This window comes from Triticum aestivum, chromosome 7A (assembly GCF_018294505.1).
Source record: "Triticum aestivum cultivar Chinese Spring chromosome 7A, IWGSC CS RefSeq v2.1, whole genome shotgun sequence".
Classification (NCBI taxonomy): Eukaryota; Viridiplantae; Streptophyta; class Magnoliopsida; order Poales; family Poaceae; genus Triticum; species Triticum aestivum.
This window is the reverse complement of record NC_057812.1, coordinates 694,026,692-694,050,104: the sequence shown is the minus strand read 5'-3', so window position 1 is coordinate 694,050,104 and position 23,413 is coordinate 694,026,692. Positions and strand designations below refer to the sequence as shown.

General features: G+C 44.4%; 1 protein-coding gene across 1 annotated transcript; it reads right to left on the bottom strand.

Annotated features, from left to right (window-relative positions):
- Nucleotides 1-971: 971 nt before the first annotated feature.
- Nucleotides 972-17,628, bottom strand: LOC123154853 (probable sulfate transporter 3.3). The gene is made up of 14 exons (XM_044573474.1): nucleotides 17,391-17,628; nucleotides 13,163-13,575; nucleotides 12,904-12,952; nucleotides 12,350-12,563; nucleotides 12,070-12,241; nucleotides 11,896-11,961; nucleotides 9,387-9,500; nucleotides 9,175-9,291; nucleotides 8,925-9,051; nucleotides 8,510-8,796; nucleotides 8,219-8,409; nucleotides 8,058-8,137; nucleotides 1,499-1,575; nucleotides 972-1,388 (listed from the first exon to the last, which is right to left on the bottom strand). The coding sequence occupies exons 2-14, from the start codon at nucleotides 13,499-13,501 to the stop codon at nucleotides 1,239-1,241; spliced, it is 1,983 nt and encodes a 660-aa protein (XP_044429409.1). The 5' UTR covers nucleotides 13,502-13,575; nucleotides 17,391-17,628; the 3' UTR covers nucleotides 972-1,238.
- Between the last annotated feature and the right edge of the window lie 5,785 nt (nucleotides 17,629-23,413).

The window sequence follows — 23,413 nt, the reverse complement described above, 5'->3', positions numbered from 1 at the left end:
AGCCTCTACGTCTTTAGTTTAGCGGCAGAATACTGATATCAAGTAAATTGGTAACTACTCCCTTCGTTTCTGAATATAAGCCATTTTAGAGATACGGAGCAAAATGAATGAGTCTACACTCTAAAACATGCATATGTACATATGTATGTATTTCGTATTGAAATCTCTAAAAAGTATTATATTTAGAAACAGAGGAAGTAGAAGGAAGGTTAAATACAAAACCTATAATTTCTATATGGATCTTTCTAATATGTCCATCTCTTTCCATTGCTCTGATATTAGCCCAAAAGCTAAGTTCCAGGAAATGAGGCACACCTAAGGGCGTTCAGTTCTTCCTAATACAACATACTAAACTAAAATGCATGTATGGATTGTTCAGTACGGCTGCACCACCTTCAGCTGCTCCAAAATTCAATCAGGTGTATGGATCCAACCAGTTTCTTAGAGAACAATAAAACCTCTGATTTCTACGTAATATCCAGCATAAAAATTAATTTAATTACCGCCATGCGCTACTGCGCTGATCTCTGCCCCTCCGTCAGAGCGGCTTGCATCTGTTATCTCCATGGTCCAGTGGGGCGATGGGGAGAAGGGGAAATGGAGGTAACGACGGCCAAGATAAGAAGTGGAACCGGCGGCGAATGAATGCAGATGTGGGGCGAGGTGACGGCGGCCCAGGCGACAGCTGAGCAGGCATGGCAAGCTCATGTGTGCCATCAACTTCACAACCTTTGTGATGATTCCACTTGTTATAATAAATCAAGGCGCATTGTCGATCATCCGAGAAGCAACCAATCAAACAAAGCACGACACTGAGATTTATTAACGAGGTTCACCGAACTCGGCTACATCCTTGCCGTCGGACTATGGGCGCTCTCCCGTTACACTGGCACAATACCGCACCCCGGCCGCCCGGGCCACGGCACACGCTGCCGCCCCCCGCCCCTGCGCGAATGTGCTATCATATTGACATAGATTACATCATATTTATATAAGATGTCTATTAGGATACAAGTGTCGTACTAAAACACGACTCCAGACCTTGTAAATACAATACAACTCAGCGTGCTACTGTAACTTACCTTTGTACCTAATTTCCATCATAGATTGAAAAGGAAAGGAATATAGCTACCGGCAAAGTTGTAAAGCGCTTTGTTTCAGGCACTTTCATGGATGAGAAGGCTATGAAAATTTAGCAGTGCAACCAAATGATCAAAATAATAATTCGGCAAACTACTCTATGGTATTGCCATATTGGCCTCTTCAGAAAGCGACGCAATTGCTTCCCCGATGGTCAAATAGAGACAATCTGGCCTGAAATGGTTGTGTGTGTCGTTCGCTCGTTGTATTTTCTCCATGACTTCTCCTGTTGGATTCACAAGTACAAGCTGCACAGACAGAGGAAATAAAATGTTGATTTTCCATGTAACTAAAATTGGCAGCTTATGAACAAGAAAATTCAGTATATATATATACATACATATATACATACATTTACCTCTAGGCCAAGTTTCTCTGTTGGTTTCTTTAGGTCAATGAGGAACGCTATGCCACTTGTATCAATTGCAGGGACAGCTAAAGAGACAAAAAAAAGATGTGTTAGTGAAGATGCTACTAAAAATACTAAATTTCTAACACGCATCCAACACTCAAGTACATACATATGGTTTATGAGTATGAGTTAAGTAATACGAGAAAAGTATTCGGCGAATGGTCCAAAAATAGTGATAGAACGTGGATGTCTGTTTCTGAAATCACTAATTAAGAAGTACTCATTGCAAAGATCACTTCCACCCTCAAGGCGCGACAACTGACGCGCTGCATGTGCGCCACTTGTCGCAACCTGGTAGTTTTCCTTTTTTCACAGACCTGTTTATTCAAAATGTTTTATCTTTTAAACCGTTCATCCAAATATAGAACCGTTTTCACCGTCGGATTCCTCACGCCGAGATCTTCAAAACTAGATCCTATGTTGATAGGTTTTGACGAACTTTTTTTACGAAAAAACCGGACGAAAAAACTGAACCGGGACCATTGGTTTTTTTCCTTTACGAAAGAGGCACGCCTGTGCTTCTCGCGAAATCACAACCGTGCTTCTCGCGGAAGAAAAACCGTGCCTCCCGCGGAAGGAATAAAAAGAAGAGAAAACATGGTTTTTTTCGTTTCCGAGGAGGCACGGCCGTGCCTCTCGCGAAAGCACAACCATGCCTCCCGTGAAAGCAAAACTGTGTCTCTCGCGAAAGAAAAAAACAGAAAACACATTCTTTTCCATTTTCGAGAGGCACGGTCATGCCTCTTCCGAAAACACAACCGTGCCTCTCGCGGAAGCAAAACCATGTCTCTCGCAGAAGATAAAAAAACAGAAAACGTGTTCTTTTTCGAGAGGCACGGCCGTGATTGTCACGAAAGCACAAACGTGCCTCTCACGAAAGCAAAACGTGCCTCTCATGGAAGGAAAAAAATAAAACGCGTTTTTTCGTTTTCGAGAGGCACGGCTGTGACTCGCGAAAGCAATACCGTGCCTCTCGCGAAAGCGAAACCGTAACTCTCACGGAAGAAAAAGAAAGAAAACATGTTTTTCGTGCAAAAGTTAAGGAAGACCGGTGGAAAACCGAAACTTCAAAAAAAAACCAAAAAAATTTTAAAAAGCCGAAAACACGTGCAGAAAAAAAATCCAAAAGAAGCATCCAGAGTGCGACACGTGACGGATGACTGAGAGCGCGTCAAGTGACGTTGATTGTTGCGAGGCTCCCGTAAAAGCGCTCGTCAACTAGTTGCTCCCGTCTGTTTCCTTTATTTTTCCCCATGCTTCGCTAGCCACATAGCCAAACCTGGCCTAGGATCTCACATCGATCTCTAGCTCAGGCCCATCTCCTATGATTTTTCTTTTTTCTTTTTGGCATGCTCACAATCGCTAGCTTCAGTGCGCTCTCTCCCAAGTCCATGTTATAAAGCCAAAAGATCACGCGGTGGATGGGAATCAAACCCAAGCACTCCGTGTTAATTTCAACACACCAGCCACTTGAGCAGCACACTGTTTTGATTACACACAACACACGTTTCTTTTTTATGTCACACACAACACTATCGGCCTGTTCTGATTTCCTCCAACTCCAAACTTCACAAATTCTCAGCGAGGAACCAGCCGAATGTGTCAACTCCAGGAAAATAAAATTCCAGAAGCTATCTTTGGTTGTAGTGCAATTTTTTAAACGAGCGATTCCGAGCGCAATAGGTTACTTAGGTTGGGTTGTCTGGATCAATCCTACAACGAATAGCTCTCTTTCCTTTTAACGGAACACTCACTAGATTCTGCTAAATAAGGATAACTGCAAAGATAAGCCGGGTCATCCGAAAATCCAGGAAATATTTCCTTGATTTTCTGCATGGCATATTTCCTATCATTTCACAACCTATTTTTTTTTCTTCGTTAGATACTATAGCACCTTCCCTTCATGGTTAGATGTTTATATACCATCTAAATTCATTCATTCATTCATTACTTACTTGCGGAATCTGGAGTTGGACTTGTTTAAGGCCATAATGCCACCGCCAAAGAAAATGATTCGACCCCTCTGAGGGAGCCCTGGATTAAGCGGTCCCCGGGCCGCCGGCCCATTGCTCATGGGCTAGACTGATGTGCCACTATGGAGCCAAGCTAGAGCCCGGATTCGTGGCTGGATAGAAGATCTTTCGAGCCGTGGTGTGCCCTCCAAGTCAAGATTTAGCATGATCTTTTATTTATTGTAACCGATCGTATTTAACCCTAACCCTACTGGTGCCTATATAAACCAAAGGGCGTTAGTCTTTAGGGCTAGAGCAACATCCAATACCCCCTAAACCTAGGGTTTTAGCTCGCCTGATCTCAAGGTAGATCGACTCTATAACCATATCATACACATAAAATACAATCAAGCAGGACGTTAGGGTTTACCTCTTAGAGAGGGCCCGAACATGGGTAAACACCGTGTCCTTCGTCCTTTGTTCCCCATTTACCCTAGATCCACAGCTCGGGACCCCCTACCCGAGATCCGCCGATTTTGACACCGACATTGGTGCTTTCATTAAGAGTTCCGCTGCGGATCGCCAAAGGATCGATGGCCTAACCATTCGTTGGAAACCTCGCCAGCGCCAGGGACATCTTCGTCCCTGGCTAGATCTTCATGTTCGGCAGCATTACCTTACGCGCTGACCTCACCGGTTGTTTGTACCAAGTTGAGAACCTCACCTCTGATCACGAAGCCGGCCACTGGAACTTAGAGCCCAGCGCTGGCCCTCGGGAAAGCCCTACTCCCGTAGAATCCGCTACCCCTGCGGAAGAACCCGCCGAGCCAGACGCCTCGACCTCGAATTCAGTGGACACCGCCATGGATTGGCCTTAAAGCCGGATCCCATCGAAGTATCTGAAGAATATCCTGCCGAATATCCAGAAGGCGTGGCCCCAACGGGAGTCTCTTCGGTAAACAACATGTTGGATCGATTCCTCGCTATGGGAATCTCCGTCAGCAGGCCTACGACCTATAACCAGATCGGGCTTAAACCTGACAACAAAGAGATCCGCATCCCGCCGATCACCCACCTCGTCGCTACCATCGAAGAAAGGGTAGAGGGATTGCGATCTCCGAAGTTGAAGACATTATATACCCGGGTCTCTAGCCCGGAGATAGACACCCGTCAAGAGAAGAGTGGGGACTCAGCCTAGGATACAGGATCCAACCTCGAGTCGGCCCAACCACATACAGGCGTTCGCCCAAACACTATGCGATCCAATCTGGACATGGCCCAGGCATGGTTCGCCGTTGCTGACGCTCCGGACTCATAGCAGACGGGAATGCTAAAAATTCTCCCACCCACCTCCCACGTTGAATATTGTCCGGATGCGGGAAGTCTGGACGTATGGGACCTAACGTACGTCAAGCAGCAGCCCGAAGGAGCGGTCCATCATTACTAGGCCAGATTTCTCCTGGTCAAAAATAAGATAACAAACTAACGTGATGAAGAAATAATTGAATCTTTTTGGTTCAACTGCGGTGATGCAGGGATATTAAATACCCTCACCCGTCACCACGTGCAAAACTTCGCCGAACTATCGGACATGGTACGCAAATATTGCGCCATGGAAAGCACCTGGAGGTTGCAGCAAATGCGCAAGGAGTCAGTCCCTGCCCCGCAGCCCAGGAAAGCCCAAGCAAAGCGAGCATATGCGAGACGGTCACCCGAGCATGAGCCTGGCGAAAAAAATAAACCCAGAACGGTCCTGGACGAATTGCTGGATAAGCCATGCCCTATACACTCAGCCCCGCTTAACGCAAACCCGACCCACATGCTTCAAACTTGTTGGGTGGTGAGGCAGGTGGCCAAAAGTGGTGAAAATATCCTTGGTCTCACACCCCGTGATAGACAATTAACAACCTCACCCCATGACAACAACATCCTGACAGTTTACGAAACATTCTCTTCAAACAATCAAAGCAAAAGGGTTCTTCGAGAGCTCGACCAAGTCTACCAGGTGACAGCCACACGGCCATGGGCGGACACGCCTATCACCTTCGATCAGAAGGACGAGCCAAGGTCCCGCCCCGCCCACGCGCCCGCCGCACTAGTCCTTGATCCCATAATCGAGGGCTTCAACATAACTAAAGTACTGATGGATGGGGGCAGTGTCCTGAACCTCATTTATGAGGACACTATTGACAAAATGCAACTCAACAAATCCCGCGTCGAGCGCAGTCATACTACATTCCGAGGAATTATACCCGGGAGGGAGGCGCACTGTTCCGGACGCATAACCTTGGACGTAGTGTTCGGTACTCCCGACTACTACAGAACCAAACACTTGCTATTCCACACTTTCATAGTGGATACCACGCCCTCTTAGGACGAGAGGCATTTGCAAGGTTCCAGGAAGTAACGCATTGTGGATACATGAAACTCAAAATGCCAGGGCTTAACGGCGTGATCTTGCTCTCCAGCGATCCGAACATGGACCTCCGAGCTGAAAATAAGACCACATCGCTCTCCCTTGAGGCACTATCTGAGGCCCTCGCGGCCGAAGAATTAACAACGCTCCGCACTAGAGTCAACAGGGACGACGTGGTCATCAGTAAAAGGTCAAAATCCACGTCATTTAAACCAGCTGACGAGATAGTAAAATTCCAAGTACACCTGACAGAGCCGAATAAAACGGCGTCCATCGGAGCATAGCTAGACCCCATTGTTGATGAAGCTTTGTGCACATTCTTATGCAAAACTGGGACATATTCGTCTGGCACCCTTCAGATGTGCTAGGCATCCCACGGAGGATGGCAGAGCACAGCTTGAACATCATAAAATGGGCTGATGTTAGTCGGCCCAAGGTGGTAACGGACGCGCCTATAGTCCCATAGTTGGGCTGCCAGCTCAACATGGTGCTCGGAGAAGCTACGTGGCAGTCATACGCTTTCCAGTTGCCACCTGGAGAAGCTACGGGGCAGTTGGATGCTTTCCAATCGCCACCTGAACCGAGAAGCCATGCGAGAAGTTGAATCTAGGAAATTTTGGGGAACCTGGGAAGTTTCATAACACGCCCTTCATGATACTTGTACCTTGTTATTATGAGTTTGAACTCCAAAAAAATAGCAACCAAACTGATGATTCTACCATTACTCCTGCACATTTTGCTACTAGTATACATGGTTCCACCCATTTTTCTTCACATCTCCACCAGCTCACATGGTCTTTTCTGAACTTTTTACACCGGTTCATACCTACTCATGCTGAAGTTATCGGAATCTCTCATGCTATAGTTACCACGCTGCTTGTACTCTAGTTACTAGCGCTCTCATGTCATAGTTATAGTCTGCTCATGCTAGAGTTACCAGACTGCCCATGCCATAGTTTCAAGCATAGTGGTTATGTAGCTAATAGCCAATCCATGGTATAGTTACCAACATGAGACAAGTGTGGTTATCAGGTTCCACAACTATATTTTCTCTAGTGTGTTAGGTTGCATTCACCAGCGTAATAGCCATATAGTTACATTGTTGTTTGCGGCGAAGAGTCCCTTTTTGGAATCGATAACCGTCTACTCGTAATTGCACAATCCACATAATCTTTGGAGGTAACAACACAAGAATATTATGGGTAACTCTTGTAGTACCGGGTGATAACTTGCAGCTAACAAAATCATTGAAACATAGCAAAAAAAAACTTTAGGTTTTCATGGAAGTAACTTTGGTGTAAATAATATGGTAACTCGCGTATAGTTATCAAAACATACCCACATGAGGTCTAGTTTTGAACGTCTCACTACAACAAGTTTAATAGTGAAAACCAGTTTTGAATTGGAGCAACTGTTTGAGCTAGCTACAGAACATTTTGAATCTCTGAAATGGGCAGAATTCATGATGACATTAACTTTTGTCCCCTGGTGCATTAATGCATGTGCATGTTGGGAAAAGGCTGGTTGAAACATTTTTATGACGCGGAAATTTCTGGGCAAACAACATGGTGACTTTTGACTGAAAAAGTCATTGAAACATACTAACATGAGATCTAGTTTCAATGGTCTCGTCACAAAGGATTGAATGAAAAAAAAACATATTTTGAATCCACCAACAGTTTAAGCCACAAAACATTTAATTTTATAAATGAGGAGAATATGTGATGACATCAAATTTTTTCCTCTAGTGGATGCATGCATGTGCATATGGAAAGACGGGAATGGACCGTTTGTCCCCAAAAACATATTCCGTCAATTCCAAAATATAAGGTGTATTAGTTTCTCGAAAGTCAAACATGTGCATGTTTAACCAATTTTTTGTGAAAATATATCAATATCTACAATACTAAATTGATATCATTTGATCCATCATGAAATGTATTTTTCATATTTTATCTATTAGGTGTTGCATATGTTCATATTTTATTCTCTAGTCTTGGTTAAGCATACAATTATTTGACTTGCATGAAAACTGATACATCTTATATTCTGGAACGGAGGGAGTAACATTCACCAGTTAGTGAGGTCTGATGCTAAACTTAGCAGTGGACAACTTTTTTTGTTGGCGGTTACAAACCTGATAGATCAAAGATTACGAAGCGGAGTTCGGTTTGTTTATTCCCTGAAAAACTTTCATCCTCTAACCATCTTTTAGTCCTACAAATGAAATATTGCATTGTAAGTTGTTCAACAACCTAACATGAACATCTTTTTATGGAATTTGAAATTTCTTCTTACCTTTCATTCAGATAGTTGGTGTTTGCGAAGTTTATAGGAGCCTCAACTGTTAGTATCAAGAATCCAGGAACTCTCTGAGCCTCCTCATACTGATGGACGTTGCGGTATATATCAGTTCCCTTTATGTTCCCTTGAATTATCATTCTTGGCCTTGTGATTTGCATCAATACCCTAAATATAGATATACCAACCTACAAATTTGGCAACTTCAGTGACAACAAAAAAATTCAACTATGAACTTCCTCTACAGAAAAATCAGTAATACAACTCTGTAATATATCTGTTCGTTACCGCTATCGCGAGGCCTTGTTGGACTGAGAAGAAGATGACACCAATAAATGCGCACAAACACACGAGGAAATCCATCTTATCCATCTTCCAGAGATGGTATGCCGCAGGCACATCGATCAGGCCAATTACAGCAACAATTATGATGGCTCCAAGGACGACATTCGGGGTGTACACGAACAATGGCATGAGAAACAACAGTGTGACCATGACTGTAAGTGCCATGATCACATTGGACATGGCGGTCTTGCAGCCGGCATTATGATTAACAGCAGAGCGAGAAAATCCTCCTGATAGGAATAGAGAGAGCAATCAATCTTTCTTCCTATGGTTGTGTGCATTATATGATGCAGTCTGGGAACCTTGTCAAGAATGCATGAAAATATTGGAGGTCATTTAGTCTGAAAATGTAGGTTACCTGTTGTAACATAGCATGATGTACATGAGCCCACAATGTTCATCAACCCAATGGCCATCATCTCTTTGTTACCATCCACCTGGTAGTCCCTGATTGAAGCAAATGTCCTGCCAACAGCCACTCCTTCCTGACAGAGTGAAATTTAGGGCACATGTCAGCTTGTTAGTGGCAACAGTTATGACAAATAAATTTCAACTACTTTTCTAATTTCTAATGCAATCTGAGGTTGTGCATAGGATGATTAGCGTACTGTAAGGGAGATGATACCAGTGACGAGACCAGTCTTCACGGTGAGTCCTAGATATTTGGGATCAAAGAGTAGTTTGTCCCATGACGGGTGATTCAGGCCACATTTGAGATGCCCAATCTGCGGCGAAAAGATGCATACACTTCCTGTTTACCATCATGTTGCATAACACAGTTGTAATATATGAACAATTATTCCATTTTATTGTTTCTTACGGTGCTTATGTTGTGGTTCTGTCCTTTGAAGAGGTCAATGAGCACCGTGGATATGATGATAGATACCAAGGGAGCACATGCTGAAATCCAGAAGAACTCTGGCCATCTCATGCTCTGTATATTCACATGTAGAGCCAGATGAATAAGTACTGCTGCAGGACATAGCTACAATTAACAGGTGAAAAGAATAGTTCTAATTTTAGGTTCTGAAAATGAAATGTTCTGTTATAGTTCAGCATAAGGGGAGAACTGGGGATAATATCGTGAACTATCCTTATAATATCCGAGCCTTATGCTGAACTATATAAACTAGCCTCTTGGACTTCAATACCCAGGCCTATATAATATCGTGAAGTGACCAGACGTTTTCGTTGCTTCGGCATTAGGGACGAGTCTGCAGAATATCAAGTTTTGAAGTGTGCTTACTGGGGATAAGTGGACGACATGGTTGCATCTAGTCCATAGGTTGATAGGGGATCAACTTACCGCGTGAACCCGACGTGTTCCATTACATTGGAAGTTACATATGTCTCAGGTCTTCTCTATTCAGTTCATGTACACAGACCTCATCGACAATGGGTCCAGTTTTCCACAAGAAATACATTTGGACAATTAAACTGTCGCTAAAAATAATGATTTTTATATGGTGCATGGACAAAGGTATGGTCCTAGCAAGAAGTGAACCCAACAATGGGTCCAGTTTTCCACAAGAAATACCCGGGCCTAGCTAGTGAAACAACCTAGCAAAAGACAGATGGCAGGGGGTGCAAGAAGTGCTGCTTATGTTCCACTAGGAAACAATTCATCATTTATTCTTATCTTGCCCTTTTGCCACCCTCCTTATGGGTACCATCCATGTAGCTTTTAAAGTCCCTTCACTAACATGTAGCACAACAAATATGTTTGGAAACTGGTTGATTGGGGTCCACCCAAAACATACAGTTCAGATTTGGCTAGGAGCATGTGCTTTAGTGTGGTGAACTAGAGTTGCCAAAATGAATGTGTTTTGAACAGGTTGATACTTCCAAAGAAAACTTTGCATGCTATTTTTTCGAACTAAGAGTGGGATCCATGCGCGGGAGAACTGGAGTTTCCCACTAGTCCATGAATTTTAGGTGCAGCTGGTGAAAGATGATTGCACATGCTATGTTCAACCGGTTTGGGCAGCTACCATTGAAAAGGATATGTGTATATGTATTTTAATTATCGAACGGTTGTTGTTGAGACCTTTTAAGGTGCATCAAATATATTTGGACCGTTCATTTTATGTGATTGGAGGGTCCAGATGAGGCAATACTACAGTAGATTTCTGGTAGTATATTGAGTAGTTAAGGGCATTTTAGGTAGTTAACTTTTTATCAATCAATCAGGCAGGTTCCTGCACGAAGGTCTCCTAGTGGCCAAAGTAATTTAGATTGAGTACGAGGCTCCTCCCCGGACGAACTGAACGTCGGCGCTGGCACTGCTGCTTGCCGCGTTCTCGTCCATTGTCATCTAAGGAGAGCCGTAGTCGAAGTCGATGTCAATCATATCGCCGGACACCTCGGGCACCGGCTGGAGGCCGCACGCTTGCCCGCCTTCTACGTCCATCCTCTCGATAAAGGCACAATGCTTCCATGCAAAATTGTTCCTGCACATTGCCGTTGACAATATCTAGCCGGCCAAGAAGGGCCTCCATCTCGCCGGAAAACTCCATGAGCTCGGTCGTCAGGCAGAAGCCGACAAGGCTGAACCGCTGAACGGTTGCCTGGAGACGCCGTCGTAGCAGGTTGGGCGACAGACTCACCCGCTAATGGCTCCATGCAAGGGGGTTCACGGAGTGCACCGAGGTGTCGCTCCCCTGGCACAGGAACTTGTAGTCCGCCGTGGCACGCACGCGCCGCCTTGCTCGCCATCATACTGTCCGCCGCCTTCCCAAAGCTACTGATCAACTGAAAATCAAAGTGGCAAGCCGCACCACGCACCATATGAAACTAGATTTTATTTCGTGTCGCTTTATGCATGCACTTGGCTGCAGTGGCTCTGGTCGGAGGTCCGCCGCCGGCGTGGAGATTTTGCGGCGGCGTGGTATCAGGAGTAGCGGAGGAATGGGTCGGCGTGGATGGGATGAGAATAACTAATTAGTTAGATCAATCAGGATTTATTAAACTGAAAAGAAAAAAATCTATCTTTATGTAGAATTACCAATATATCCTAGAGTTTAAATTTTACCGATCCATATTAACCGTTAGATCAACTAAATACTACTCACTCTGTTGGGTAGTATGATGTACCGTAAAAACTGTCTTGTTCTATGCTTTCTTTCCTCCACTCGTGTAACATCTTGAATGATTTTGGTTTAATTTAGATGGATGTGTGAATACAGAGGCCGGAGGGTTTACCATCATTTTAGAAAAAGAAAGCAGACCAAAAACAGCATTTGCGCGCAAGACAGTAGACGATCGACGCCAGTGATCAACGGTACAAGAGCTGAATTGAAGAAAGGAAGCGCACGGCCACACGTACGTACCACATGTCTGGCTGAGAGCAGGAGCACGAGGAAGCACGCACCCATCAGTATCGTCTGCCACGACCACTGCACGAAATCAACCATCAGCTAAGCATGCATGCACGCACCGTGTATATATATGCGTGTATATATGCATGCAGCAGGGGTTCAGAGGTAGAAGGATGGATGGGTGACCTCGTCGGTGTGCTGGAAGACGGAGGCCATGACGGTCACGAGGTTCATTTCGTCGGTGAAGTGGACGATACCCAGCAGGTCCTTGAGCTCCTGTAGGGACACGATGATCGCCGCGCCCGCCTTGAACCCTAGCAGCGTCGCCTTGGACAAGAAGTCGATGATGAAACCCAGCCTGCGCCGTCGAACAACAACAACACGTGCATTAATGTGTCCGTGCATCGATCTTTCGCTTGAACCTAGGCAGATTGGTTGTTGGATGCATCAGATCATTGCAAGTTACCTGAGGATGCCGAGGGAGGCCTGCAGGAGGCCGGCGAACAAGGTGGAGGTTAAGGCGAGCTGCAGGAACAGCGTCGGCTCCGCGGAGGGGCTCACTGACACCCCCTTTTGCAGCATTGACCCCATGATGAGCGACGTGATTGACGTCGGACCTACTGCCAGGTCACGGGAGCTCCCCAGCAGCGTGTACACCAACGGCGGCACGAAGCTCGAATCTGCACACATGTATGATGGATACGTCAATTATTAATTCGCACGCTAGGCACCGCCTGTAGAATGGGAAAGCATGTGCGTCATTTTCTTCTTTAGTGTCAGCTGTGGTGGTGTCAGAGATAGGTGATAGGTGTTGGTGTCAAGCTCAAGGTGTTGGTGCCAAGCTCAGAGGATTTTTGGTCTTGCTTGTAATTTTTCTTTGTGCAAATGCTAGCATTTTGATGTCTTTTTCGTTTTGTCAGGTTGGTATTTACATGGTTTGTACTATGATATTTATGATATAAATGAGAATCATATTATATTATCATAAAAAAAATAAAAGAAAAGCATCTGCATACGTACATAGGCCTGTGAGCGGAGGCATGTCGGCCAACTTCGCGTAGCTAATACCCTGCAAAGAGCACACATGCAAGAGAGTAGGAGCAGCACAGTTGGTAAGGAAGGGCGTTCGTGGAGAATAATTAAACATGCATGCACAGGTTAGCTTCCAAATTATTACGGGCTATAGCAATTTCATCTGCATGCACGTGCTAAACGCTACGCAGTAGGTAAATATGCAAACAATCAATCTTGTCTAGGAATCATTAGTGCGTGCACATGCCTGAGGGATGGCGACGCTGGCAATGGTGAGGCCGGCGATGAGATCGGACCTGAAGAGGGACAAGGAGTAGCCGGGCACCCACTCCAGGACGGGGAACACGTACTTGACCGCCATCAGGCACTTCTTCTGCAGCGGCTGCCCCTTGAAGCTCCGGAACGGGTCGTCAGGGAAAAAGGTCTCCTTCACCTTCCCTTTCATCTTGCTCGCTGAGCTTTGCGCCGGCTGCGCCATAACCTTGTGCACCACTGCCGGCTGCGGCGCCTCGACCACCACAGCTTGCATGGGCGGCAGGATCTCGCTGCCATTGTGGCCACCATACGGATCGCTCGTCCCCTCCATGCGATATTATTGTGCTGAGAGAGCTACAGGCTCACTGAGCGGGACACTGCACGGCACAGGTGTGTCTGCATGCACTGTATGCACAACCTTAGTGACTGGTGAATTTAGTAAGAAAATTAAGGGTTGGCTCAAAGTTAACGATGAGAAAACTAAATGCCATCTTAAAGAGAAAAAGGCATTATCGCGTAATCATTTTGTCCAAATAAGCTAAGATTTTGCCAGAATACTACTAAAAACATATGTATTATTTCTATCATTTTCTTGTTTTTTTAATATCGAATTTTGAACAGAAATTCAATTCTATCTAGCTCAATACTCCATCCGTCCAGCAATACTTGTCGCTCACACGGATGTATTTAGCACTGAAATACGACTAGATACATTCGTTTGCGCGACAAGTATTTCTGGGCGGAGGTCATTATCTCCCAGTCCTTTTCTCCAAGCAAGCTCAAACTTTTCTAGATTACTGCTGGAAATATCGATAAATCGCGAGTGGACATGCCACCACGCGCTGCCGAAATCCACACCGTATGTTGCCGCGCGATGCGTGCAACTTTAATACCCTTCGGCCGTATAATGACTTCCCCTTGTCTATAGCAATCGGGTATAGCCACGTATTTGTAGCTGACACGTGCAGTGCATGGCGCACGAGGCAGCGTGTGCATTGAACTAGGTGGTGGGCCACCTGAATGTCAGTCGCAATGGCTAGCTCCAGGACGCTCCCGACGGCCTTTTTAAACAATCGGAGTGCTTGTATTCACATCCCGTTCAAGTTTTCATATCATCTCTCCTTCTCTCTGCCTCACAAGCATGTGTTCATCTAAGTCCAAGCAAGTACTAATGAAGACCACTTCTCCAAATGTAATAGTTGAGCTTTGCAACGTTGTACTTAAGGTCCACCATTAGCACTTGTCTGCCTTGGTCACAAACAGTAAGCATTTGTACATTAGGATAAATCTCCATCTTCTCATACAATGAGTATCAAGGAAATGACATAATTTGATTGTCCCTAGCAAAACAGGCATATAAACAGTCACATGCGGTCAATATGCATTTAGTTCGCGTGAAGCTAGTGGTTTAATGGCTTGCGGGCTATCAATTCACCCTGAATGAATTAATATTCAGCCAGTGCATTGAAAGCACATGCACTTTCTTTAATCGTTGACACAGGCCGTCGGGTCAATATTATAAAGTGATCAACATCTTAGATGGTTAGATTAGCATAAAAACTAGTATGCATTGGATTGCCTAAGCACTTTTAATTCAACATTGATGCACATGGAAGTAATATACAACATTCAGATATAAATCGCTTGTGTTTAAGAGATATGAACCAGATATAAAACCACAGACCATTCATAGTGAGTTGTATTTAAGCGATGACAGTGGGCAGCTAGGTGGTGATACTAATTAGCGTGAGTAGGGAAAACCTTAAGGGAATACTAATGGGATGATAAGACAGAGACCTATTATAAAATCTATATCTATTTTAAAACATTTTCAATAATATATTTTAAACGCACTGTCTTAATGTTCTTCTAAGTTCATTTTCTTACATATCTCGAAGGGTCAACAAATATCCGAAAACTGAAATTAACATGAAATTATTTTTCTGATTCAACTTGCATATTCCAATGCACTTTCACGAAAAATCTCATCAGTTTACAGTTAGTCGTCTCACAAGCTGAAAGTTTGCATGGTCACATGCTCATCTTTAAGCTACATAACCCCAAGTTCCCAAGCACGCAACCTTACAATCTGATGCGGCGAAAATTTTCTGCGCATATAGATCCACAGCAAGCGCCGGTGCTTCCCTGGTGGCCAGGACTTTAGAACCTCGGGATCTTCCATGTTTCTGAATATGACGGCCAAGGCGCCCTGAAAGACCCGTGAGACGTCACGACATATTGTACCCACAGCCCCAAAACGGCCCGCGCTATCATGCTTGCCTGCTCGATGTGTTGTGCGCTATTTGCCCGTGGGCTGTTGGTGTTGTTGTCTGAGAATGTGAGATTGGGTTGATGTGCTGGGATGCGTAGTAGTAATTCATTTTGTATTTTTGGATGGTAGGCTAGAGCCTGTTGAAGCCCCCATACTAGACTCGCCTGTGTTGCATGCATATATAGAACGGGCCTGGGCTGGGATCTCACCGAGGCCTAGCTACAAAAGAAAAAAAAATGGTACGTACTACACAACTTCTGAAGGGGAGGTAGGTTCTGGGGCAGGGGTCTTCAAGGCCCATGAGAAGACAGGAGAAATGGAGAATCCGAGACAGAGCCTTGCATTGGTGGGCTGGTAGACGACAAAGAGACCACCATCACTCACTATTGGCAATCGTAGAACGATATGGACCACTTTTATGACATGGCCACGATACTGGGGAATGTTAAAACTCTAGTCCTACCTTAATGAGGATGAATTTGGATTGGGGGCTGCAAATCGCAAAAAAATGCTCCATTTATTTTTTGCAATATATCCAAGGGCAAAAACCTTACTGTGCAAAAATCTTACGGGCATGGCCTTGGATTTTAAGTATCAATACAAATCAGGCCTCACGATGCAACTTATCATTGAATTTTTGGAGCTACAAAGGTCAGTCTGCAAGAAGTTCACCTCACCGAGGATGTTGAAGATGGCATTGTTTGGAACCTTAACACTTGGGGCGAATACTCGATATCATCGGCGTACTCTGCTCAGATTGACTCCACGATCATTTCCATAACGAAACCGGTTCTTTGAGCGCTAGCAAAGCACAAATTATTTATGTGGCTCATCTTAATGACTGGGTTTGCATGACCGGTATGCTTGAACACAGAGGATGGCCTAATTGTGGCTTATGACAATTATACAAGAGCTGAGAGGGAGTCAGAGAGGGTGGCATATATTATTTTCAGGTGTAGATTCACGATACACATTTGAAAAAACGTTTACTTCCCTGAGTCATAAGATCGAGCGGACAACGGTGACCAACATGTACCTGCAGCGGCTGCTCGTCTGCAGGATTGTACGCTTGGTGCGAGGTAAGGCGTGCGACCCTGTTTCCCGACAAGGCAGACATCACAGAGACAAGACAACCGGCACCATCTCATCACGTGCAGGGCCGGTCTGGCTCCTGATATTACGGGGGCGGGCCGATATTTTAGGGCCCTTTAAGTATAACACTACAATACTTACTAACCAATATTATGACTACATGGAAAGAGGATGGACATCGGATGCTCACTCTGGAGACAAGGGGAGAGACATCACCCGAAGAGGAGATGACTGCCTCCATTTGTCGTTCAAGGACATAGACGAGACCACCAGTTGTTGGAGAACATGTCGTGTCACTATTGACAAGGAGGAGTCGACTCAACTGGGATGAAACTCCTCACCAAGAACCGTTCCACGTGTCCAGGCTGCATGGATCGACCATAACTAGGCGAAAGCTTCCCACCCCGGCCTTCGCCAAATGCGAATAAGCTTTTGTCCGAGAACGGTGCGAGAGGTCTGATCCACATGGATGAAACCAAAGTCCTCGTTGATCCCATCTAAGATCTAACTAAACAAGGCTAAAGGAACAATCTAAATGAAGTCCACCCACCATGATGCATTGTACTGATGGCAAAAGCCTCTGAATCTTTGCGTCGGGCTCTCATTCAATCAAGTTCTCGATCAATAAGTGCTTGGGGAAGGAAATGGACACGTATGAACAGCCGCGAGCCCATAGGCTGGTTCGTCGGTCATTGGTGCGTCCCCTGACCCGGTGTCGATCTATCGACCCAGATCGATGCTCGGGGACGAGGCCGGATCGAGCAGGATCGATGGATGGGTCGTGACCCCGATCAATGGGTGCTGACCCAGATCGGTATGCAAGAGGACAATGAGTCCTTGATGAATTGAGGCTTACCTGAGCACCAGGAAATCGCGCTCCACCACCGGACTGCCGGAGTCCGTCCTTCCGCCATCTGCCACTCGCCTGCCGGTGGCCGGCCGTCGACCTGTCCGCCGCCGTATGCGGCCTCCTATCCCACTTCCGTCAATGACGGATATGGCACCGGGAGATGGATCCACGGGGTACCAATGACGATATGGGACCTGCAGATGGATCCACGGGAGACTGTTCCGCTGGAGCTTTGGAGAAGAACAATGGTGAGGGGTTGGCGATACTTCCTTTTTATTCTGAGATGATTTGAGATACTCCCTGGAGCAGAACGCTTGGTGTAAAAAAAAGGAAGACGAGAAAATCACGGCGTGGTCATCAGTACACTTGTGGCCCCATTTCTTCTGACCATTTTTGTCAGTTCCTGAGAGGGATGACAATTTAATGTTAAAAAAATAGACGTAAAATTTTCTGGCGGGATTCCCCGTATGCAATATTGGGAAATATATTAGCACAGATTGTATTATTTTTGGAGAGAGCGTCTAGATCTTTGTATCGCGTATCTTGTCCCGACGTATCATACCAGGGTCATTGACCTCCAAAATTCTTTGTCCCTCAACGAAAAAAGACCCAAAATTCTTTGGATCCTCGTCCCGGAGTGGTGACTGGCAACCCTCGACCCGCGCGACCTCGTTCCTCGACCTGGTCGCCCAGAATTCTTGGCAACTATGCTTCAGATTAGCATCAGCGCAGCCCAAATATAATTCACAAGACGCAAAACGTAGCTAGCAACTGTGCTACCAATTACCAAACTCACCAGCCCAGTTGGCATTAACCCAAATAAAGCCTGAACTCTAGATCACAGTCCAAAAAAATTGACAGAGTGATTTTTGAACTTGGACGTGATTCCTCAGAAAAAGGAATGATAGTTACTTTTTTCTCTATAACAGGATTCTTAGTTTCTCGGTGTCGGTTTCGGGTACAGGTACCCTTTTGTTGAAGGTCGTTCGAGCTTTTCCTGGGAGTATGGCATCAGTTACATACTTCAGCGTTAACAAGCCATTTTAGCGTAAGTGTTCCATTTCTTTTTACCAACTTCTCTTGTGTTGTTTTAGGTCCGGAGATTCAAAGAGTTTTGTTTCACAGTGAGAGAAATAACATGATATATGGATACACTAATAACAGCTGCTCCCTCCGTTCCAAAATAGATGATGCACTTGGCCACTTAGACGGAGGGAGTAGCTATGATGATTGTTGGTATTCCCTCGGTTGACAACTTAGACTTCAGTATGTAGAGTGGTGCACTTGGCCATACTGTCATGGATCAGTTGCAGGGACATGAAAGCTTTGCCTGCGGTTACCGAGGCTATTACATCTGAAGAGTTGCTAACATGATCATTTCCCATATACATGTTATAGTAGAAATAAATGACTTCATTCTTCTTCATGTGATCGTCAAGCTTGAGAACTACAAACCTCTGCTACTTTTCCTATCTCTGTAGTTCACCTTGTTTTTCTAGTTGTGCTTCATTGGTTCTTTTACTTGCTACTAGGTAATTGCCCATGTGTTGCAATGGGGCTGCCTTAGTGTAACTTTAGACATTTCCTCGGTTAACACAAATCATATCTTCATGCACGTTAGACATTCAACCTTAGACCCATAATTCACTCCTATAATACCAGTACATAAAAAGGTGAGTTTGCCACATAGTTTTCGTACTTTTACTTGCTACTGGAGTTGGTGAACTCGGGTAAATGTATCCAAAGACAAAAACTCAATTATATACTCCAAATTTTAGATTTTTCAGGATATTCTAGTTTATATAAATTGTCGCCACACAGTCTCCTTCGTCCTCTACATATGCTGATATCCTCGCATTCTTGGGGTCCATGAGGATCGACTATGTCCTCCTCATGGCGTGCCGAACTACCATACCCATGACTTGTACAACTCGTTAATTCCGTTTGGAGGGGGGAGGGGGGTGGATTCGAAGAGAATTCAACATATTTGTCCTCTTTTGTACTAAATTCAGTAAATAAATTTCATTTTATCGTTGCAGTCCAAGCGGTTAGACCCCAGCGTTGAAGCCAGATTAAGACCAAATCGTAGGGTTGTTGCTTCTGCCATGAGCGCATCACCAAACCATTCAAGTTTCCCGTTTCCAGCGCCAATAAATTTACCATTAGTGTCCCTCAAAACAGCTCCATATGCCCCTTGAAGCAAATCAGAATCAAAAGATCCATCAACATTTAACTTGACATAGCCTCTCTTTGTTTTCACCAATCCATGATGTTTGATCTTTGCACCAGGGCTACTAACTGTAGAGAAATTTGCAACCAGGGGTCGGTATAGTTGTTGGTTGTATGTGATGTATGTTGAATGATACGAAAGCCTACCCGCTTGAAGATGGTCCAGATTAGCCCTTGGGCGCTGGGCTGGGTTGTGAAGGAGCCCATGTAGCCGTAGTACACGCTGGCCCAGCCCCGTGCACCCCTCGTCCAAGTATTACCGGTTAATGAAGCAGGCCATTACTACTTACAAACGATGAGTGTATGCGCGTGTATATGAGCGCTTGTATTTGTACTGATATTTAAAAAAACTAAGAAACGGATAGGTAACGACAACAGTCGGTACCATGATGCCATGACCGCGGTTGACGATGGATGCGTTGGCGGGGGTGTAGGAGTGGTTGAGGTGGCCACCGCCCGGACTGCGTCTTGGGCGTCCATGCAGCCTTCAGTTGCACTGGAGGGGCAACGGTTTGTCGACCACCGCCTTGCAAGAAAACGGGAAGATGCATTGCTGCAGCGAGAGCAGGAACCGTCCAAGCACGGCAGCGGGACATAGGACAGAGAAGAAAGAGAATATGAGAGTTGTTTCCATCGCTTCTCCTGTGTCTCATCCAGGAGAACAATCCGGAGTGGAAGAGACGTATCAACCGGCAAACGGAGTAGTCTATATCGGCTCCGGCATGGCCAAACGGCTCCCACTTCACAGCCCGTCAATGCGGTTGGGAAGCACAACTAGACCGGATGTGTGGTGGCACCAAACACGGCGGTAGCGGGTATCAAGGTGGCTCCAAGTGGCGACTCTTGACCCCGACACCGCTTCTCTGTTCTCTCGGTGCACCGCCGCGTGGTGCGGCCACCTAGGCGCTACGGTGATGAACCAAGACCGTTGCGCAGAGCGGGTGCGCGTGGCGGCGTGGCTCTAGGGTGGATGGTGGCGGCGCACAGGGCCTCACTGTCAGCAGCGACGACCGTTTACTCGCACGAATGCTTGAGTTGGATCGGAACAAAACCATATGGTGATTTGCCAATTTAGTCCTTGGATATGATGCTATTCACGAATAAACCCCTTTACTTACCGGTCAGCTCTTTGACTTTACTATAAATCTGTATCAGAAATCCTTTGACGTCACATGAATTTTCTTTTTGCCAAGCAATCGAGATGCAATTACCTGAATAAGTTCAGTGGGAGTTCCTCTATCACTTCTCAGAGGATCTCGTGTGAATAAGTTCCTCTATATATATTGTACTACATCACATGGAGTTTCTTTTTGCTAAGCAACTGAAAGGCTCTTGCAGAGATTCTCTCATTTGGGGAAAAGCATAGCTACCTTCTTTATGTCGCATATCTCCACCTCGATATTAATTCTTATCATAAACACCATGAAGTGCTTTTCTAATTTCCCGCAGCTCCTAAGTATGACATAATCGATGACAGCTGGCAATCAGTTTATATGGATCCCACAGGAACTGCGTGTATACTAATAATGGAATCAGGTAAGCAACTGAGTAGTAATCATGCCTTACCTTTGCCTGTAATGTTCCCTGTAATCTCTTGGCAATATCCTAATTACAACATCGATTTAAGCGCTCATTTAAATCTCTATTATTTGATACCCATTTGCAAGATTGTTGGTTGTATGAGCATCTCCAATTCATTCTAGATTGATAATGCCGTTGTGGTCTATCAGATTCGCTTGGTGAATTTTCAAGGTCGGTGACATTTTCCTCTATGGTGTAAGGCATGCAAACTACTTCCTCGATCCCATAATATAAGATCAAGCTTGTTGCCTTGGATTAATCACGTCCACCGTGAATAGGTGGACGTGACCACCATTGGCAATGGCGGTGAAGAGGGTGCATGTCCACATAAATGGGTTTGTTTTAGGCGTGTTAGGATTAGTTTTTCCTGCTGCAACGCATATGCTCCGTAGCAACGCACGAGCATTGTGCTAGTACAATACAAATGGACATAGTATAGAGGTTGCATTAATTAATTCAGATCGGAGGATGTATCATATTATGATGGGTAATGCTAAGTTACCAAATTTATCTTACTGGAGGCGTGAAAATCCGATGGTGGTTAGATTGAAATGACCAATGGGGAGAGGGGGTGGCTAAATCAAAATCAAGGGGGAGGCTTGTCCTTGGGCCCCATGCGTAGACACCGTGCTCATAACTTTAGCATTTTCGTATGATCATACATTATCATAGAACATCAAATAAAAAAGTTAATAAAAAATATATCATATCCACATTGTTCTACACAAATAAATAAATAAAATGATAATAATGTATGATTTTACGCAATGTGAATGTAGTAACTACAATGTATATATCCACACTATGATAGTAACACATACTCCCTCCGTTCGGAATTACTTGTCTCGGAAATGGATGTATCTAGAACTAAAATATGTCTAGATACATCCATTTCTGCGACAAGTAATTCCGAACGGAGGGAGTAGTACTAAGCAAAGCGAACTGCCTTAAGTTGGACAATTCCTTTTTGGGTCCAGAGAAATGCCACCTTTCTAGAAGTTAGGGCCTTTTTTTTTGTCCGAAGACACCCTCGATCTGACTTTAATTAACCCCTCACATTAAGTAGACGGGAAAACAGGGAAGTCATGATTGATGCGTAAGAGCTGCTAGTAGCATCCTTTCGAGGTTGAGGTGGAGGAGGAAAAGCATCATGAATCCCTTCTAGATCCTCTTTGGTCACTAGCACAAGTCACTACTAGAATAAGGGCCTTTAGTCCCGGTTCATAAGGGCCTTTAGTCCCGGTTCCTGAACCGGGACTAAAGGGTTGTTACTAAAGCCTCGTCCCTTCAGTCCCGGTATTTTTCCCGATTTTCAAAAATCTAAATTATTTTAACCTCTAATCTCTAATCACCCTCATCATTGTTCAATTTAACCTCTAATCTCTAATCACCCCTCATCATTCCAAATCATCTAACTTCCCGGACGGTCACCCATCCTCTCACTACTCCAACCTGAACACGCTTAACTTCCGGTTTCTATTCCCCCTCGTTTCCAAGTCTGCACTTGTTGTTTTTCTGACAATAGTAAGATGTCAATTGTATTAACCCTCAGGAGTTTAGCTTGAGCATGAAGCCACACGTTTCATTGTTTGAGTTTGAAACTATTATTCTAAAAAACAATAATTATTTAGTAACACTAATATTTCTTGAATAAGTAGTTTGACCATAGTTTGACCACATTTTGACCAGATTTGACCAAAATTCAAAAAAAATGAAATAATTATTTAGTAACACTAATATTCTTGAATAATTATTTAGTAACACTAATATTTTTTGAATAAGTTGTTTGACCATAGTTTGACCCCTGTTTGACCAGATTTGACCAAAATTCAAAAAAATTGAAATAACTATTTACTAACACTAATATTCTTGAATAATTATTTAGTAACACTAATACTTTTTGAATAAGTAGTTTGAGCAGATTTAACCAAAATTCAAAAAAAACTGAAATCTGAGCATATCTTTTTTCCTTTTGGAATTTGAGGATTCTAAAAATTTGCAAATAGGCCTTAGGCCATCAAAATCGGATGCGGATTTTTGTTCTGAACATTTTGATATGTTATACGTTTTTTCCGACATTGTATGCAAAAGTTATAGCCGTTTTACATTTTCCCTACACTTTTTGCAAAACTTGTCCAAATTTATGTTTTTAAATTTTCCTAACTAGTAGATGTAGTAACATAACTATATCTCGAAGGATTTTAATTTTTGAAGTTTTT

Coding starts and splice junctions, on each gene's coding strand:
- LOC123154853 (XM_044573474.1), bottom strand. CDS start 13,501: ATGGAGGGGACGAGCGATCCGTATGGTGGCCACAATGGCAGCGAGATC. Junction 12,953..13,162: donor CCAGCGTCGCCATCCCTCAG/GCATGTGCACGC, acceptor TGCTCTTTGCAG/GGTATTAGCTACGCGAAGTT. Junction 1,576..8,057: donor CGTAATCTTTGATCTATCAG/GTTTGTAACCGC, acceptor TTGTCTCTTTAG/CTGTCCCTGCAATTGATACA.